Below are 21,777 nucleotides of genomic sequence, written 5' to 3' on the forward strand. Positions count from 1 at the left end.
TGCCATATCTGACTTATTGTGTCGAAGTCTGGGGAAACACCTATAAAACCACTCTGCAGCCAATAGGTACAATACAGAAAAGAGCAATAAGGACAATAAACAAAACAGGATACAGAGATCACACAAACTCACTATTCATAAAATCACACATGTTGAAATTTATGGATCTGGTCAAATTCAGAACAGCACAAATAATGTACAAAGCGAGAAATAATCTATTGCCAAAAAATATACAAGGAATGTTTAGTGAGAGAGAGGGGGGATATAATCTAAGGGGAGACCTAAATTTTAAAAAACCAAAGGTTCGAACAAATATGAAAAACATGTGCGTATTGAGCTGTGGGGTGACTTTATGGAACAGACTGGAGACAGAAATAAAACAAAGTGCAAATATAAATCTGTTTTAAAAAAGGTCCAAAAAAAAATATTTTTAAACAAGTATATAGAAGAGGAAGTATGTCAACGGAGGATGATGAGGGATAAATAGAATAGGGTTGATTTGTTATATTAGAACTAACTTAGTATATGGTGTATATACAGTGGGGCAAAAAAGTATTTAGTCAGTCACCAATTGTGCAAGTTCTCCCACTTAAAAAGATGAGAGAGGCCTGTAATTTTCATCAGAGGTATACCTCAACTATGAGAGACAAAATGAGAAAAAAAATCCAGAAAATCACATTGTCTGATTTTTAAAGAATTTATTTGCAAATTATGGTGGAAAATAAGTATTTGGTCAATAACAAAAGTTCATCTCAATACTTTGTTATATACCCTTTGTTGGCAATGACAGAGGTCAAACGTTTTCTGTAAGTCTTCACAAGGTTTTCATACACTGTTGCTGGTATTTTGGCCCATTCCTCCATGCAGATCTCCTCTAGAGCAGTGATGTTTTGGGGCTGTCGCTGGGCAACACGGACTTTCAACTCCCTCCAAAGATTTTCTATGGGGTTGAGATCTGGAGACTGGCTAGGCCACTCCAGGACCTTGAAATGCTTCTTACGAAGCTACTCCTTCATTGCCCGGGCGGTGTGTTTGGGATCATTGTCATGCTGAAAGACCCAGCCACGTTTCATCTTCAAAGCCCTTGCTGATGGAAGGAGGTTTTCATTCAAAATCTCACGATACATGGCCCCATTCATTCTTTCCTTTACACGGATCAGTCGTCCTGGTCCCTTTGCAGAAAAACAGCCCCAAAGCATGATGGTTCCACCCCCATGCTTCACAGTAGGTATGGTGTTCTTTGGATGCAACTCAGCATTCTTTCTCCTCCAAACACGACAAGTTGAGTTTTTACCAAAAAGTTCTATTTTGGTTTCATCTGACCATATGACATTCTCCCAATCCTCTTCTGGATCATCCAAATGCTCTCTAGCAAACTTCAGACGGGCCTGGACATGTACTGGCTTAAGCAGGGGGACACGTCTGGCACTGCAGGATTTGAGTCCCTGGCACCATAGTGTGTTACTGATGGTAGCCTTTGTTACTTTGGTCCCAGTTCTCTGCAGGTCATTCACTAGGTTCCCCCGTGTGGTTCTGGGATTTTTGCTCACCGTTCTTGTGATCATTTTGACCCCACGGGGTGAGAGCTTGCATGGAGCCCCAGATCGAGGGAGATTATCAGTGGTCTTGTATGTCTTCCATTTTTTAATAATTGCTCCTACAGTTGATTTTTTCACACCAAGCTGCTTACCTATTGCAGATTCAGTCTTCCCAGCCTGGTGCAGGTCTACAATTTTGTTTCTGGTGTCCTTTGACAGCTCTTTGGTCTTGGCCATAGTGGAGTTTGGAGTGTGACTGTTTGAGGTTGTGGGCAGGTGTCTTTTATACTGATAACGAGTTCAAACAGGTTCCATTAATACAGATAATGAGTGGAGGACAGAGGAGCCTCTTAAAGAAGAAGTTACAGGTCTGTGAGAGCCAGAAATCTTGCTTGTTTGTAGGTGACCAAATACTTATTTTACTGAGGAATTTACCAATTAATTCATTAAAAATCCTACAATGTGATTTCCTGGATTCTTTCCCTCCATTCTGTCTCTCATAGTTGAAGTGTACCTACGATGAAAATTACAGGCCTCTCTCATCTTTTTAAGTGGGAGAACTTGTACAATTGGTGGCTGACTAAATACTTTTTTGCCCCACTGTATGGTATATATTTATTTATGGGGATAGTTTATATCTTCATATTTACAGGGATAGGTATGTAGTAGATATTTATTTTTGTAATTATATATTTATATAGATATTTATGAAATGTATATATGGTATATAGTGTATATATATATTTTTGTAATTATATATTTATATAGATATGAAGTGTATATATGGAATGTAGTATATATTTAATTTTGTAATTAAATATTTATATAGATATTTATGAAGTGTGTGTGTGTGTGTGTGTATATATATATATATATATATATATATATATATATATATATATATATATATACACACAGTGGTGCTTGAAAGTTTGTGAACCCTTTAGAATTTTCTATATTTCTACATAAATGTGACCTAAAACATCATCAGATTTTCACACAAGTCCTAAAAGTAGATAAAGAGAACCCAGTTAAACAAATGAGACAAAAATATTATATTTGGTCATTTATTTATTGAGGAAAATTATCCAATATTACATATCTGTGAGTGGCAAAAGTATGAGAACCTTTGCTTTCAGTATCTGGTGTGACCCCCTTGTGCAGCAATAACTGCAACTAAATGTTTCTGGTAACTGTTGATCAGTCCTGCACACCGGCTTGGAGGAATTTTAGCCCATTCCTCCGTACAGAACAGCTTCAACTCTGGGATGTTGGTGGGTTTCCTCACATGAACTGCTCGCTTCAGGTCCTTCCACAACATTTCGATTGGATTAAGGTCAGGACTTTGACTTGGCCATTCCAAAACATTAACTTTATTCTTCTTTAACCATTCTTTGGTAGAATGACTTGTGTGCTTAGGGTCGTTGTCTTGCTGCATGACCCGCCTTTTCTTGAGATTCAGTTCATGGACAGATGTCCTGACATTTTCCTTTAGAATTCTCTGGTATAATTCAGAATTCATTGTTCCATCAGTGATGTCAAGCTGTCCTGGCCCAAATGCAGTAAAACAGGCTCAAACCATGATACTACCACCACCATGTTTCACAGATGGGATGAGGTTCTTATGCTGGAATGGAATGTTTTTCTTTCTCCAAACGTAACGCTTCTCATTTAAACTATAAAGTTCTATTTTGGTCTCATCCGTCCACAAAACATTTTTCCAATAGCCTTCTGGCTTGTCCACATGATCTTTAGCAAACTGCAGACGAGCAGTAATGTTCTTTTTGGAGAGCAGTGGCTTTCTCCTTGCAACCCTGCCATGCACACCATTGTTGTTCAGTGTTTTCCTGATGGTGGACTCATGAACATTAACATTAGCCAATGTGAGAGAGGCCTTCAGTCACTTAGAAGTTACCCTGGGGTCCTTTGTGACCTCACCAACTATTACACACCTTGCTCTTGGAGTGATCTTTGTTGGTTGACCACTCCTGGGGAGGATAACAATGGTCTTGAATTTCCTCCATTTGTACACAATCTGTCTGACTGTGGATTGGTGGAGTCCAAATTCTTTAGAGATGGTTTTATAACCTTTTCCAGCCTGATGAGCATCAACAACGCTTTTTCTGAGATCCTCAGAAATCTCCTTTATTCGTGCCATGATACACTTCCACAAACGTGTTGTGAAGATCAGACTTTGATAGATCCCTGTTCTTTAAATAAAACAGGGTGCCCATTCACACCTGACTGTCATCCCATTGATTGAAAAACACTTGACTCTAATTTCACCTTCAAATTAACTGCTAATCCTAGAGGTTCACATACTTTTGCCACTCACAGATGTGTAATATTGGATCATTTTCCTCAATAAATAAATGACCAAATATAATATTTTTGTCTCATTTGTTTAACGGGGTTCTCTTTATCTACTTTTAGGACTTGTGTGAAAATCTGATGATGTTTTAGGTCATATTAATGCAAAAATATAGGAAATTCTAAAGGGTTCACAAACTTTCAAGCACCACTGTATATGGTATGTAGTATATATTTATTTTTGTAATTATATATTTATATAGATATTCATGAAGTGTGTATATATGGTATATATTTTTATAGGTGTATTAATGTAGTTTGGATTTCGGGGTAGTTAAAAAGGGGGTGGGAAATTAAAAAAAGTATTGTACTTCTTCCCACTCCTTTTTCGAACAATGTGCAGTGTATTGTAATGTCTTAGCTCTTTATGGTATTTTATTTATTCTTCTTTTTTTGTCACTTTCTCGTTTTCTTTCTTTTGTATGTACAAATAGTTACATACATTTTTTTTATACATGTTCGAAATAAAATAAATTAATTCCTGTCCCAGTACTAACCAGACACTTAGCACATTGGGTGGCACAGATCTCCATTTCCATAGCCCTCAGCCTCTTGCTTATTACGTAGCTGGGGTTACAGTCTGGGGGTCAGTTCTTTGGTAACTGCAAGAATTTGAGTCCCTACTCACATCTGTATTGCTGCGGTAAATCTGTAACTTGCTGCAAATTTCATGTGTGTGTTTCTCATGTGACATTTGAGAATCATTTATTGCCCAACTGTATGGTATATTCATTACCACTTTAGATGCATAGTTTGTATGCAGGTTTGTATTTTTAACCTGTAGAGCTTTTTTGTTTGTGCTCTGCAATCATTGGTTTGTCCCAGTCTAAACACAACGCTGTAATAGAGAGACGTAAAAAAGAAAGAAAAAAAAGATGTAATGGATGTAAGATGTTTAAATCAGAGCTCTTGAGCCTTAAGAACATTATAAACATGGATATTTGGTTTGGACTTTAGGATTCGTGATGATGGATGCAATACGAAGATTGTCACATTTACAAATCCAAGTATGATTCAAAATATTACAAGCTCATGGTTGCACTCATGTATTACTTAAGAGAAAGTTGTTCTTGGTTATAGTTGTTGTTTTCTTACACTCTTGATTACAGGTGAAACAGGCAGTCATATGGGCGCTTCAGGCCGGATATCGGCATATCGATTGCGCTGCCATTTATGGAAATGAATCAGAAATTGGAGAAGCCTTTCAGGAGATGTTGGGTCCTGACAAAGTGAGTCAGCTGAGAGGAGTACCTAAGGTATGAAAATACACATCGTGGTATTTATTTTGTTTTTCTCACAAACTGTCCTCAATGTCAGGCCTTAAAACGAGAAGATGTGTTTGTGACCTCCAAACTGTGGAACACGAAGCACCATCCGGAGGACGTGGAGCCAGCACTGCTCAATAGCTTGAAAGAGCTGAAGCTGGAGTACCTGGATCTCTACCTCATTCACTGGCCTTATGCCTTCCAGTAAGTATAGGCTGACACCTGACCCTTCTGACCAAGGGAACCTAATGCAAAACTTGCAACAGGATTGTGTGTCATATACCCTTTGATAAATGTGCAGTATTTTAACTGTGCAATATCCCCATATAACTTTCATTCCCCTCCCAAAATGTGCAATTTTTCCATATAACTTTGCCCTCTTTTAGGCCCACTTTACACGGGGACGGTCTGAAACAAAAACGCAAAAGTCCGTTTTCATTCTCATTTTTTTCCGCGTCTACACGACCGTTTTCAAGGAGGAAATCTGCGTCTATACGGTGACGCATAAATGTGTGGAATTCAATTGGATGTGCATGCCAGGCGGCTAGGTGGTGCTGTGAAAGACCTCCGCTATGTCTGCACGCATGCGCAACGTCTTCCGTCTTGTCTGATCTGCACATCTGCGCCGCGAAAACTTTGACTACTCTGGCTATGGTAAGTACGAAAGTAAGTAAAAAAGTAAGAGCATACTATACCCGCCTCTGTTCATTAACGGTATATGTGCAGATTCGGTATAGATGTTCGAAGGACTCCTGGACATTTATTAAAGCTGCCAGAGCAGCTTGAAGGTCCGTTGGATCGATGTAATCAGACATGCTCTTACTTTTTTACCTACTTTCTTACTTCCCGGGCTGGCATGTACAGTATATGACATATACATGATGTAAACGCGTACCCGACGTGAGCAGATCCGAGCAGAGTTTCGCGTATTGGGTAGTTTAGACGGATATGCAACGGGGGCTGTTTTTAACTTATCCACTCTGGAAGGCGTTTTCAATTTTTTCCGTTTTTCAGCCTCGGAAACGCCGTCCCCGTGTAGACGAAAGGCACTTCCGATAAAATATTTAGTCGTTTTTACCCGACAGCATCCTCGTGTAAACGGGCCCTTAATAATCCAGGAACAGCACTCAGGACTAGCTTTTTATTTTATTAATGTTATTTAACATTTGCCCTCTCTTTCTGTTTAATACTTGTATTTAAAATTTTGAGCATATAACTTTTTTTCTTTTTTCTTCCCCCCCATGTATTGTATAGTGTTTCTATATTTTATAGTTTTATTATGGTGTTTTATTTTCTAATCTGTTGACTGAGAGAGTCCTGCACAAAAATTCCAATGTGTCTGAACTGTTGGTTTATGCACAAATGGCAAATAAAAAAAAACCTTGACCTTAGGTGGCTTAGTTTACACAATCTCCTTTATGTTCCCTGTTTGAGATTAACTACTTCTTTTTTTTTTTTCCTTGGAAGCTGCATTTATCCAAACTGACTCACAAATTCAACAAAACACAGTCCAGGCCTGCAGCTGACAGTGATACAAGTGACACAAGGTTCACTTTTTTCACCCTTTGACCAAGTGCAAGAACAGCAAGAGCCACAACTAGCCACAACACTTAGAAGCACTACATCCTCTAATCTCTCTTGGTCCAGAGTTAAATCAAGTCAGTTTATTTGTGTAGCGCTTTTAACAACAGACATTGTCGTAAAGCAACTTTACAGAAAAATAAAGACTTTAAACATATGAGCTAATTTTATCCCTAATACATTTATTTATCCCCAATGAGCAAGCCGGTGGCAAGGAAAAATTCCCTCAGACAACGTGAGAAAGAAACCTTGAGAGGAACCAGACTCAAAAGGGAACTCATCCTCATCTGAGTGATAACAGATAGTGTGATTTATAAATAAGTCGCTTCTATAAGTCTGTCATATATAGTCACAAAGTACAACTGTGTAACCAGGAAATTCATTATAGTTTTAACATGAAATCTATTTTGTTGAAGTTATCAACTGTTCATTGAAGGAGACTTGAGTGCAAAACTGTTCATGACAAGGCAAGGCAAGTTTATTTATATAATTAGCGCATTTCATACACAGTGGCAGTTCAATGTGCTTTACAGAGGTAAAGGCAAAACAGTAAACAATAGAAAATAAAATTACATAAAATAAAGGGGGAAGAAGAGAGAAAGTTCAGTAAAAACAGCAGAATAAAATGGAATAAAATTTAAGTAAAGTTTAAGACATGCAAAGACTGTAGAAGTTAAGTAAAGTTTAAAACATGTAAAGATGATGATATTTACCAGTTAGCAGAAAGCATCTGAGAACAGCTTGGTCTTTAATCTAGATTTGAAGCTGCCAACAGCAGGAGCATTTTTAATGTCCTCTGGCAGTTGGTTCCATAGCTGTACTGCATAGTAGCTAAAAGCTGCTTCACCACACTTTGTTTTAACAACAGGTTTTACCAGTAAATTTTGCTGCTGCGATCTGGTAGATCTGATTGGGTTAGGCCGCTGCAACATATCAGAGAGGTAATTGGGCCCTGTACCATTTAGAGATTTGTACACCAGCAGCAATGCTTTAAAGTCAATTCTGTAGCTTACTGGAAGCCGGTGAAGGGACCTTAGAATTGGAGTAATGTGCTCTGTTCTTTTTGTTCGTGTGAGAACCCTAGCCGCTGCATTTTGAACCAGCTGAAGTCGTTTGATGGTCTTTTTTGGCAGGCCTGTGAAAAGGCCATTGCAGTAGTCAACCCTACTAGAGATGAAGGCATGTATAAGTTTTTCCAGATCATTTTTTGACATAAGTCCTCTTAGTTTGGAAATGTTTTTTAGGTGATAAAATGATGATTTAGTGATTGCTTTCATGTGACTGTCAAAGTTTAGCTCGTTGTCAATGAAAACACCAAGATTTTTAAGCATATATTTTGTTTTAATCCCTTTTGTGTCAAGAATAGTGGTAATCCTGAGTCTTTCATCTTTTTTCCCCAAATAGAATTACTTCTGTTTTATCTGTGTTCAGCTGGAGAAAATTTTGTGACATCCAGTTGTTGATTTGGTCGATACACTGGTAGAGACATTCAAGGGGGGCATAATCATTAGGTGATAGAGCAAAATAAATTTGGGTGTCATCTGCATAGCAGTGATGCAAAATTGAGTTGTTCTTGATAATTTGTCCAAGTAGGAGCATATAAAGGTTGAATAGTAATGGTCCAAGGATCGACCCCTGGGGGACACCACAGGTCAAGGACATTGATGTTGAGGTACAATTTCCCATGGTAACAAAGAAGCTTCTATCTTTTAAGTATGATTTTAACCAATTGAAAACTTTACCAGTCAACCCAACCCAGTGTTCAAGTCGATATAGCAGTATGTTGTGATCAACAGTATCAAAAGCTGCACTGAGGTCCAGTAATACCAGGACTGATGTTTTGCCTGGATCAGTATTAAGACGTATGTCATTTATAACTTTAATCAGCGCTGTTTCAGTCCTATGATTGGCACGAAAACCTGACTGAAAATTATCAAAACGGCTGTTTGATATCAAGAAGGCAGTTAATTGATTGATGACAAATTCAATTTTTGGAAAAAACCCCGCAACATCAGACATTTTAGCCCGCAACAATCACAAAAAAGGCCTGCGGAATCCTGGGGGGACTGAAAAAAGAAGGAAGTATGACCACGATTATTTAAAGTTATAGACTGGATCTGAAGATGCTCCACTGCCACAGTGTGTTGTCTGCCAAGAGGTGCTAGCTAACGATGCTATGAGATGTTTAAAATGTGTAAAACAAGATGTTTTAAAAAGCACAGATGTTTAAAATGTGAAAAAGAAAAAAATAAAAATGTGTACAACAACCATTTTTTTAAAATACGAATGGAACATTAAGTATAGCAACAACAAAAATTGTAAGGGGGGGGCGCTGTTGTTTATTTGCTCTCCGAGTGGGGGCTGACTCTCCCACACTTTGAAAACCCCTGCCCTAAAGGTTTGCGCCTCCCAAAATAATTTATGCCAAAGTCTCACCCTTACTTCAGTAGATAATTTCACCTGGATACTATAGATTTGTACTAAAGATCTGCTACTGCTGTAATAATAAAGACTGCCCTGAGCTCACCCCAGGACACTTATTCACATTTTACTCATACTGCACATCTTTTCAACATACTTAGTACTGTTTGACTAATTCTGTTTCGAGTCTGGTTCCTCTCTCTCTTTCTCATGCCATCTCAAGGAGGGCCTCTAGCTTGCTCACTAGGAATTCAAATATCTAAAGCTGTTTTGTGACGCATTCTATTGTTAAAGAAAATACCTTGCAAATAAACAAATTGAGCTAAAAGTCAGTCTTTAAGTCTGTCTTTTATAAAAAAAAATTTTTAAAAAGCTGCATGTTGAATTTGTTCTTAACGATATAACCACTAAAGTGATGAAAATAGATGGAACTATTTTTTGTCGGGGAGGCCGCCATAATTCCATCGTGCGTGATGTAATTTTCCACGAGCACAGCGGAGGTGTACAAGTGCATGCTATACACTTTGTCAGCAGGGCAAAGTATTCTGTCAGAGATGCTTGGAGATGGATGTAAGTGCAGAAGATCTTTATTATAAAGAAAGGTGCAAACTGTCCAAATCGGCAGGCATATATCGTGAACGGTAAAACGGGCAAAAGGTCGAGCGAGGCACAAACAGAATATCGCAGACAGAAATAGGGTCAAAAATGAAGAACGGGAATCAGGAAGCAAGGCTTGGTAATGTGTCACAACAGCGCAATACTTCGTAAAGTTAGTCTGCATTCTGAGTGCTTATTTAGGCGCGTTGATTACGCCTTAATCCCATGCAGGTGTGTGTCATTCGTGGCGTGCGCGAGTCAGTTCGGAGCATGCACTGTTCAGAGTTTGCCTGAGAATCCTTCTGCATCAACACGTGCAGGTGTGACAACTAGACTATAGTATAATATAGTCTAAATATAGTCTAGACTAAATATAATATAGTATAATAATATTTAGCCAGAGAAAACCGGTGGTTTGAAAGAGGACTAAAAGAAGCCGTCTTCGTCAACCTAGAACAACCACCACTGAAAAGAGGAGGTGGTCTGAGACACCATTTATCAGCCACCTACAGTGCAGTCCTTGGCACACTTCCCAGAAAACTGAATACACATCCACACCAAAACTCAGCTGACTTCAATCAGTGCGTTTACATGCACATAGAGAAAATCGAATTTCTGCCGTAGCTCGACTGAAATCGAAGTTCTAAATGCCATGGAAACACCTTAGCTCAGCTGAAATTGAACCGAACTGGATTTCTTGTAATCGAGCTACGCGACCTAGATTATGCGATTGTAGCCGAGCTACTTAGTGCATGTAAACCCTATCGAGCTACGTAGTCGAGCTACTTACTTCAGCACTGCCCCTTCCGGAAGTGACGAGTGACGAGACCACAAGCGGGAAACACAACAGCCTCGGTCGGCATGACAACAGTAGTAGTGCTGAGCTGCTTCGTTGTTGTCCATCTTCTCTCTCTCGATGTTGCTGTCCTCGTCGTCGTTCTTCTTGTGAACACGGGAACTGATAACTTTGTTTATACTCTTGAATAGCTCTTCTTCATGACGACAACCGGAAGTGTACCAATACAATGGAGTGTGTAGCGCCACCTGTGGCTCGGGTGCACAATGTACCTCATACAATAGCTCGATTTCCTTGTGTGCATGTAGGATTGGATTTCTCTGACACCCCTGCTGGGACCCTTAGCTCGATTACCGACAGTAGCTCGATTTGGATGTGCATGTAAGCGCACTGAATGATTCACATGATGGCAGAGAGAGCCAACAGCCCACCGATCACCCTAACAACTCTCTAGGCTGCTAACACCATTCACACCTGGCCCCCAGGGACCTACACCTACAGGATGACTCAACAACCCAGGTGACCTCAACGACTCTCCTCAGGGTTGCTTTTGGTCCACTAGAGCAGGGGTGGGCAAACTTTTGGCTCAGGGGCCACATTGACTTTTGAAATTTGCCAGGCGGGCCGGGCCAGCACCAAATTCATACATCTCGAACATAAACCGGAAAAGCTTTAGTGTTATTGTAAGGCCTTCACTGACAGAGACCCAAATGCAGATCAGATTGACATTTATTTTAGTTCTCAGTCAACAAAGGCAGAGCAGAAAAATGCTTGCAGTTCAATAGATTGGCACATAAAAAAATATATACACATAAAAACAAAACACCAGCACTACAGCAGCCACCCACGACAACCTAACCTTACTAAGAGTTATACTTTTTATATTATTATTGTCTGTAAACATGTGACTACAGCTCCAACATAGTTTTAAAAAGAGAAAGTGTTAATACTCACATTCACTCAGCAACCACTGAGCTGTATTCGTCCGTGCTTGCGCTGACTGGTTGTTAGCATAATTAGCATGCTTGGAGGAAAAGTGCCGTTTGATGTTATATTCCTTTAAAACTGCAACGGTTTCTTTGCAAATAAGGCATACAGCCTTTGATCGGACTTCAGCAAAAAAATATTTAGTTGTCCATTCTTTATTGAACACCCTGCACTCACTGTCCACTTTTCTTCTTTTAGGACCACTCATTGTAAAGTTTTATCCTGTGTTCTCGAGATCATCAGTGGCACGGGCGCCAGAATGACTTCCATGGCACGCGCTGCACCGCTCTGCAAATGTAATCTCGCGTGAATACGACTGACTGGAAAGACGGATCTCTAGAACACCTGTCTACGTGATAACACTGACGCTTATAGTTTATAGATCTGCTCAATCGTGTTTATATGATTGTCTTCCGCGGGCCGTAGTTTGCCCACCTCTGCACTAGAGGATAAATACATGGAACTCCCACTAGTCAGATAGAACTGAAGAAGCCTTTTGGATAAGAGGTGCAATGTCTTCAAGAATTTAAAGCAAGTCCAGTTGCCTTCTTAAGCAACCACGGTTTACTATGATCTGGTTGACTGAAAACCTTCACAAACATATAATATTATGGTCTTGCGTGAATTCTTGGTCAATTTGTTTGCATTTCTCCACAAAAATTATGCCAATGCAGTATTAGAAAAGGAATCAAAATAAAGTAGTGGCCAGTTTATTGCCTGTTCATTTAAAAAAAAAATTACCTGCTTATCTTCCATCCATTTGATGCGTGGCATGGTATGCAGTTGTACTGAATCCTACTGTACCTCACCCAGCACCACTCTCGTTTTCGTCTCCTAATACATCCATGTATGTATCTGGCGAATCCAGTATGGCCATGCCCGGAGAAATGGCCCAATGGACTGATGTTACAACTTTAGCATGTTTTTTAAGCTAAAGTCTGATTAATTTTTTTTCGTCTAGAACATCTTGTATTAATGTATAATGATGACATTTCATAACCCTATCATTTAAAAATTTCCTGGTTAATCGCTTTAAAAGTGCTACATAAATAAAATTGAATTATATTGAATTGAGTTGCAGCTGAAAACCTGGTAATAGTGTTATATGTGTAACAGAAGGTAGTACACTGCAGTACATTACTATGTAATTTTAATTTTAGTTCAAGGTATTGTCAGTCATCTTGGTAAATTTTTAAGCTCAGGCAGAAATCTAGCCCCTACTATAAGTGTTCACTCCAAACTCATCCCTCCAAAATACACACAAGCTGCTTCCTAGTTGAAAAAGCCTTAAAGGAGAGCTGAAGGCAATTTTTTTTATTATCAAAATTCTATTAATCTCATTTTATTAAATGTAGGAATGCATTTTGATAGCTATTTTGTCACTGCTATAGCAAGTTATGAGTGTTTGAAATCTCATCTCATTATCTGTAGCCGCTTTATCCTGTTCTACAGGGTTGCAGGCGAGCTGGAGCCTATCCCAGCTGACTACGGGCGAAAGGCGGGGTACACCCTGGACAAGTCGCCAGGTCATCACAGGGCTGACACATAGACACAGACAACCATTCACACTCACATTCACACCTACGGTCAATTTAGAGTCACCAGTTAACCTAACCTGCATGTCTTTGGACTGTGGGGGAAACCGGAGCACCCGGAGGAAACCCACGCGGACACGGGGAGAACATGCAAACTCCGCACAGAAAGGCCCTCGCCGGCCATGGGGCTTGAACCCGGACCTTCTTGCTGTGAGGCGACAGCGCTAACCACTACACCACCGTGCCGCCCAAGTGTTTGAAATATGCTATGTAATACATCAGTCCATATGTCAAAGCGATGGCTGTAAACGAGATTCGTTGAGACCTGTGCGAGACATCGTAGGACAGAAGTAAAACGTACAGCGGAAATCAAAGTGACCAACATCTGCCACCGTTGTCAAATTACATCTTTCGAATGCTGATGTAATCAAGCCGGAAGTTTTGTTTGTTTTGATAGCAATCAGGAAAGTTTGAAAAAAGTAGGCAGTAATCGTCATTTAAACTCGTTTTTGTGCAATATTTCATTTGGAAAACAGTTTTCAAAATGGCGGCACTGACACCTGGCTGACACTTCACGTTTCGAAGTCTCGTGAAGATCGCACGGATAAGCGACGCCTGCCGTGGACCAAATGAACTAAATTCAACATGGCTAAAAACCGAATAGGCCGATAAGTATAATATTTAATTGCAATTAGTTGCCAATACGAGTCACAATATAAGGTTACTAAAACCGAAAACGTAATTGAATAACACGTTAAATAAAGCAAGTTTAAAAATTACTTCAGTTCCCCTTTAATACTAGAGACAAAATGGAAAGTTTTTACTTATCAGAGGCAAATTATTGGTCGGGTAATAGAGACACCGATAACAGCATTTTCCAAACTGCATTCAAATGCTAATTCAACCACAAAGTTGAAATTGCGTTTCCATTATGAGCTTACGTCATTGGAGACGTAATTCAAATTCAATTGTCAAACATATATTTACACTCCTGTGCAGGCCAATGTACAGTGACTGCCAAAATTAAAATGTAAACACAAAGTCCATGTCTAAACCAGTCCCCTTCTTCCACGGTTTGAAACAGCAGTGCTTCCGTTCTCATGCTGCAAAAGCTTGACTTTTTTTTTTCTAGGCGGGGGGATACAGCTTTCCCCAGACAGGAAGATGGGACCTTACTGTATGATGACATTGATTACAAGGTGACCTGGGCTGCCATGGAGAAACTTGTGGAAAAGGGACTTGTGAGGGCAATCGGGCTCTCGAACTTCAACAGCAGACAGATTGATGATGTTCTGTCGGTGGCCAACATAAAGCCTACTGTTTTACAGGTTGGGAGAGAGATATTTCAGGGTTTTTGCACAGGTCTGTAACAACTGAAAAAAGTTTCTAATTTAAATGTAAGATATTATGTTGTATAAGAGGAAAAAGGTCAAAGTTCTACAGATCTCTTTTCTTTAGACATTATTGCTGCACAACCTAGTCAGACATTTTCACTGACTGACAGAGTCTCCGAGTCCCGTTGTTGAAACACGCATGAGTCAGGACTCATCTCATCTCGTTATCTCTAGCCGCTTTATCCTGTTCTACAGGGTCGCAGGCAAGCTGGAGCCTATCCCAGCTGACTACGGGCGAAAGGCGGGGTACACCCTGGACAAGTCGCCAGGTCATCACAGAGCTGACACATAGACACAGACAACCATTCACACTCACATTCACACCTACGGTCAATTTAGAGTCACCAGTTAACCTAACCTGCATGTCTTTGGACTGTGGGGGGAAACCGGAACACCCGGAGGAAACCCACGCGGACACGGGGAGAACATGCAAACTCCGCACAGAAAGGCCCTCGCCGGCCACGGGGCTCGAACCCGGACCTTCTTGCTGTGAGGCGACAGCGCTAACCACTACACCACCGTGCCGCCAGTCAGGACTCTAGCTAGCCAAATTTCACACTTGCTTCCTTTAGCTAGCATGCAGCGAGTCATATAAAAGATATTTGGTGATATACATGCATCTGCTGACACTCATGTGACAAATGTTATGTAGCCAATGGCAGTCCACCAAAATTAGGCTTGCCTAAGGTTCTAAAACTAACCTTATCTTAACTAATCTTGCTTAAAACTAAGGTTCCTTGTTTTCTTTACCAACACTGTCTCCATAATGCATAACACCTTTCATGGTTTTCCATTTTCACAATACAGTTACTAATCTTGAATAGTAATTTTGAGAAATGAATAGGGAAAGCCATGGCCTAATGGTTGGGGAAGCAGCTTTGGGCCAAAAGGTTGCTGGTTCGATTCCCTGGACCAGCAGGAATGGCTGAAGTGCCCTTGAGCAAGGCACCTAACCTCCAACTGCTCCCCAGGCTGCTCTGGGTATATGTCGCTCTGGATAAGAGCATCTGCTAAATGGCGTTAATGTAATGTAATCTTTCAGCTACAAAACTGTTAAACAACTGTTTATAGCCAGTATAGTGGACAGTACCAGTTAAAAGTTTGGCCACACCTTCTAATTCTTTATTTTTATTAATTAAAAGATACTTCATGGACTGGGTGTAATAACAAGAATGTTGTAAGAGGAATAAAATAGTTCAGGACATGCTGTTATTGAAAAGTAATCACAAAAAACATCACATTAGGTCTGGCTGCATCCCACCACCCTGTCATTGATTAATTAGCAGTTATTCACCAAAGGCAAAGTAAATATCGGTAAATAATAACCAAGACAAAGTCGAGGTTATTCTTCACTGAGCCTGAGGCGGATAATTGTTTTAGTATACACAGGTGGTTATTTTTGAAAAATTTAAAAATCGTATTTTAAAAAATAATTTATTTCAAACGTCAAAAACAGCATGCAAATGTAATAAAAGCGCAGTGCAGATTTGTGTCACTTATCTATGCGACTCACATAAAATACTCATCTCATCTCATTATCTCTAGCCGCTTTATCCTTCTACAGGGTCGCAGGCAAGCTGGAGCCTATCCCAGCTGACTATGGGCGAAAGGCGGGGTACACCCTGGACAAGTCGCCAGGTCATCACAGGGCTGACACATAGACACAGACAACCATTCACACTCACATTCACACCTACGGTCAATTTAGAGTCACCAGTTAACCTAACCTGCATGTCTTTGGACTGTGGGGGAAACCGGAGCACCCGGAGGAAACCCACGCGGACATAAAATACTTTGTTTTGAAATAGATCAAATAAATCACAAGTCCACCTTACCTTTGAATAGTTTTAGACCAAACTTCATAGCACCTTTAGTGCTTTTAGGAACAGCATTTTCTTTCATCATCTGTAATTCTTCCTCACTTATGGTGACAAAGCAATTGGCCGCCATTTTGCCGAGTTGCTCGAGGTGATTATCGAGAAATGGTCCAAATTTCTTGACCAGTCAGTGCACACGATTTTCTATAATCACCTCTGTATTTATACTAATTTCTTATAACAGACATGCACCATTGCAACATTTTATGACATTTTAAAGTCTCATCTCATCTCATTATCTGTAGCCGCTTTATCCTGTTCTACAGGGTCGCAGGCAAGCTGGAGCCTATCCCAGCTGACTACGGGCGAAAGGCGGGGTACACCCTGGACAAGTCGCCAGGTCATCACAGGGCTGACACATACTGTAGACACAGACAACCATTCACACTCACATTCACACCTACGGTCAATTTAGAGTCACCAGTTAACCTAACCTGCATGTTTTTGGACTGTGGGGGAAACCGGAGCACCCGGAGGAAACCCACGCGGACACGGGGACAACATGCAAACTCCGCACAGAAAGGCCCTCACCGGCCACGGGGCTCGAACCCGGACCTTCTTGCTGTGAGGCGACAGCGCTAACCACTACACCACCGTGCCGCCCTCACATTTAAAGTCCTGGGGTTTTTTTCATGAGGAAAGGGAAAATGGAATGAGACCTGTATTTATTTTAATATTGGTCCTTGCACTTTGGTTGTAAAAAAAAACAACCTGAAATGAAACAGTATATTTGTACTTGGTCTAGGTGGAGGGTCATCCTTATCTAGCCCAGGTGGAGCTTCTTGCTCACTGCAGGGAGAGGGGCTTAGTGATGACTTCCTTCAGTCCACTTGGCTCTCCAGATCGTGCCTGGAAGAGACCAGATGAGCCAGTTCTCTTAAAGGAGCCAGTCATTGCAGCTCTAGCCAAGAAGTACAACAAATCTCATGCACAAATTATAATCAGGTAAATACATTCAAGACTACAGTGCATTAAACACAGTACTTTCATCTACCGTATGCGTATTAGTATTGTGCCACTATACCGCTGTAGTTTCTTCTTTGTGTTGCTGGATTGTGTGACATGTTGCACAAATAGAGCATCTGATTCGGCTTTATTGCAGGTGGCAGACCCAGCGAGGAGTCGTGACCATCCCAAAGAGTGTGACAGAGTCTCGCATTAAAGAAAATATACAGGTTAGCTCTTCTCTTCTTCTTTTAGAGATGAAAGTGGAGCAAAGGAAAAAACCCTGAAATGGGGGGGGGGGGCGCGCAACGTGTGGGGGGGGGAGCTGTCCCCTGAAAATATTTTAATAACACGCAAAACCCTGCATTCTAGTGCAATTTAGTACTCATTTTCACTAAAACAAGTTATAACTTTTAAGCCTTTTCCTTTCATGCACATTAATGATTAACATGTCAAAAATATCAAATTTAATTCCCCTAGTTAATGAGTAATTTTCAGGAGTGCATTTAGAAAACGCGGTGATTTTCCTGCTACACAGTTCATTACTTTGAAAAATATCAGACAGTTGAAGGTAAACTCAGCAAAATCCCAAAACAGTGCTGTTAAAAAGTAAACGTCTGTTAGAGTTTCTAAAGCTTTCAGGTTTCAATGTTGGGGACGTTGAGCCTCGTTTATCAATCTTTTAGTAGAGTTGTGCGTTTGCAGAAGCTAAAGTGAACTAAACATTTCCAATTCGTATTTATGCGAGTTGAAGCCAATTGTTTACATTAGTTCGTATTGTCTGTAAATTTAAACACACCAATGAATACCAAATTTCTCATGTAAATCAGGGGCGTTGTGTGTGTGTGTGTGTCACACACTGACTGGCAGCCTGAGTACATTATGTAACAAAAATAATTACCATTGCTAGTTTTAGGCAGCTTAGAAACCGGCTCTTCCATTGTTGTAGTTTCTTCCACGTTTTCTTGATGTTGTGTTCTAGAAACAGCACTAAAACTTAACTTCGAAACCACAAAATGCAACTTTGATGGGAAAAAATATATAATAAATTGCTTACCTCTCTTCACGTCGAAAGAAGGAGGAAAGTTTTGCTTGTTTTGACATGGCGAATTATTAACACGAGAAAATACTTGTAATTCGCAACTAAAAAGACTGCAGCTACACTGGCAGCTTGAACATGCTTTCTCGTGCGATTGTGTTGTGCTTGCGCAGAACGGTGTCAGTCCTGCGCGCCTTAGCACGTGCACCTGAAGGCGCGCCTTGTGTACGCGCCTAACAACCTCCGGCACGCGCGGCGTTAACAAAGAACACCTGTCTTTAATCAGTGAACTATGTTTGGGCTATTTAAGGACTGCACCCATGCAAGGACGATGCGAAGTATTACGCCGCGTCTAGGAACGCGAAAAATCCGAAAAATAAATTTCTCCATTCAGGAAACCGGAGATTTTCAAGAGTTTTGTCAAATATCCGGATTTCCGGGTCATTAGCAGAAAAAATCTGGCGGAAAATCTAAAAACCCGGAATTCCATGAAATCCCGGAAGACTTTCATCTCTATTCTTTTTTTTTTTTATCCCCCACTGGCCAAAAGGCCTGAAGGGGGATTATGTCATGGTGATGTCCATCCGTCCGTCCATCCCAGGAAAAGGTGCTCACCTTCTAAAATCAACTCCTCTCACAGTTTTTGGAGGCATTTCACGAAACTTGACAAGAAGCATTGTCATATGTTGGTAATACGCATATTGTAATTTCGTTAAATTGGGTCGCATTTTACCAGAGTTACAGCCCTTGGTTAACAAAATTATACTTTGATAATTTCATGAGTGTTTTTTTTTTTCCTTCTGAAATTAACTCCTCTCACGATTTGTGGAGGAATTTCACCAAATTTGGCAAAAGGAATTGTTGTATGTCGGTACTGTATTTTCGTTAAATTTGGTCACATTTTACCAGAGTTACAGCCCTTGATTAACAAAATTATTATCCCTGCTGGCCGAAAGGCCCGAAGGGGGATTATGTCGTGGCGATGTCCATCTGTCCATCCTGGGAAGGGTGCTCACCTTCTGAAATCAACTCCTCTGACAATTTTTGGAAGAATTTCACAAAACTTGACAGGATTCTTTGTTATATGTCGGTAATACGCATATTTTCATTTCGTTAAATTCAATCACATTTTACCAGAGTTACAGCCCTTGATTACCAAACTTGTACTTTGACAATTTCATGAGGGTGTATTAAGCACTTATAGCATAGATATAGTTGCCAGCGGGGGATATTGTGCTCTCGGAGCACTCGTCTTTTTCTTATTCAACATTGAATGTTGTATGTTTACCATCTAGCACCACTGCTGTAACACGTGTTTGTTTGCAGGTTTTTGACTTCACTCTGGAGCCTGACGAGATGGACACCGTTACAGCATTGAACAAAGGCTGGAGATACATCCTGCCAGCTATAATTGTAAGTTTCTCAGCTCATAACGTTTATTTATAACATCACTTCATTTTATGACTGCAGTTATGACAGTTATAAGAAGTAGTGTAAAGTAAAGTAAACTGGAGCAAATGGACAGGATAGAAAAAGATATTTAACAGCTATTCCATGAAATTGAGTCGTACATAAGCCATGTATGACGAGATTGAGTGGAATAACTCTTTTCTTCTCTCCACATTGACTGGATTTTGAGAAACGGAGCATTTTTATTTTTTGCAAATTCGATAAATAAAAACTTTACAGAAAACGTCCAACAAAATAATTTCCGCTGAGAATGTAAACACACCGGTGAAATGACAGGAGCAGTTTGTGAAAAATGCTATAATAATTATTCTCGAAAAATTAACAAAGATACGTTCTTACCATCAAATACTTTTATTCCATATTTTGTTGCGCTTTGGGTGTTTTGTTTTCGAGTAGACTTTTGTCGTCCTCGGTTGGTTCAGCAATACACGCCGCCATTTTGTTTTTCTCTTCTCACGGTATATGAGCTGATAGCCTAGTAGTAAAATAGCCAATCAGAGTGCGCGACTGCTCATAGCCAGTGAATGTGTCATATATGGTATTGATAGAAAAAAATATTTAAAAATAAAAGTGAGAACAGAGGTGTACCATCACACTGAAATTTTTTTTATTACTTTTCAGGTTGATGGCAAGTCTGTACCAAGAGATGCAGGATGTACTCACTATCCTTTTAATGATCCTTATTAATTAATGTTGTACTGCAGGATTATGTGCCTTCCAATCCACTTCAACTGGCAGAGCTGTACACATAATACAATACATGTAGGGCTTTTTTTTTTGTAATGAGAATACTGTTTTTCATTTCTTTAATGTTGGAGTTTGTTACAGTCCATATCTATCTGTTTATTCTGTCGAAATATCTCTATCTGTATTTGGATGACTTTTTGTTGTTGTTGAGTCTTGTGCAATTCCAGTTCAGATTCACACCTCTCATGTCAACCAGATGCTCTGTGAACCTTTCTGGCAAGGTTTATTAAAATAAAGAAAGAAACAAATAAATAAAACGAATAGTGTTCCTCCGATTTGTATCTGTTTGCAGCACATTATCTGTTCAGTCTCAATGATGTATTCATTTTTTTTTGTTCCATCCCTGCTTCAGTGACTTGATTTTCCCAGGATGACTACAGCAGGAATATGACGCCACTGAAGCAATGGCTCATAAGGAACATGTTCATACTGATTGTCAAGTGACCATTCATTATAAACACGAGGTGAAAATGTGAATTTTAATTACATTTAATCTAAGCCATAAAGGAACCTTTAAAGTGAGACGGCCCTTTGATTTCATAAAATTGATGACATTTAGTTCCCTCTAAAATTTGGTCATTGTGATATGTTTACTTCTGTAATATAAAAAAAAAAACAGGCTATTCTGTGGCTGGGAAGTGATTTAATTTGAGGGGATTCCTGAGCAAATAATGTGCATGAAATCGCTCGCTTCACGCAGTCAAGCAGACAGAGGAAGTCCGTGCACCGACAGTTACATCATTCTGTCGCTAAACAAACAGCTGATCACACCGAGGTGCTCACTGACCGCCAATGTTTATTAGTTTGGTCCTGCGTTTCCTTTCCTTCACAACATAACGTCTTTTCTTCTCGCTTTCCGTTACTGTAGTTGGTCTTTCACGTTTCATTCACACACTCACATCCTCCATTTTTCTCTCCTGTTTCAAATTTGTATCCCACAATGCCCTGCGCATACGAGGAAAGCCCACCATGTGATGCATGACATGGTCTCTTGTTTTGCGTCATGGTGAAGCAGGAAAAAATAGCGGAGAATTTAGGGCCATGTGGTCCTAAATTCATTAATTGTTCTATTTAAAAAAAATAAACTAACAAAATTGAAAGTCTGTGATTTGAATTCAGTAGCTTTCGGTCCACTAAACAGAAATAATTGGGTGTCGGGGAAAATTATTTTTATGACCTAAACTTGAAAAATCTGAAAGGCAGTATAGCTTTAAA

General features: G+C 39.9%; 1 protein-coding gene across 1 annotated transcript in view; it reads left to right on the plus strand.

The window, feature by feature from the left end:
• akr1a1b (aldo-keto reductase family 1, member A1b (aldehyde reductase)) overlaps positions 1-20,819 on the plus strand; it is a 42,402-nt gene extending 21,583 nt beyond the window's left edge. Inside the window, exons 3-9 of the mRNA XM_060919972.1 lie at positions 5,018-5,137; positions 5,226-5,377; positions 14,223-14,418; positions 17,107-17,306; positions 17,464-17,536; positions 19,672-19,758; positions 20,437-20,819. Coding sequence (XP_060775955.1) covers positions 5,018-5,137; positions 5,226-5,377; positions 14,223-14,418; positions 17,107-17,306; positions 17,464-17,536; positions 19,672-19,758; positions 20,437-20,502 — 894 coding nt within the window. The 3' untranslated portion in view covers positions 20,503-20,819. The remainder of the gene's footprint in view (positions 1-5,017; positions 5,138-5,225; positions 5,378-14,222; positions 14,419-17,106; positions 17,307-17,463; positions 17,537-19,671; positions 19,759-20,436) is intronic.
• The last annotated feature ends 958 nt before the right edge of the window (positions 20,820-21,777 follow it).

This window comes from Neoarius graeffei, chromosome 4, assembly GCF_027579695.1.
Source record: "Neoarius graeffei isolate fNeoGra1 chromosome 4, fNeoGra1.pri, whole genome shotgun sequence".
NCBI classification, from domain to species: Eukaryota; Metazoa; Chordata; class Actinopteri; order Siluriformes; family Ariidae; genus Neoarius; species Neoarius graeffei.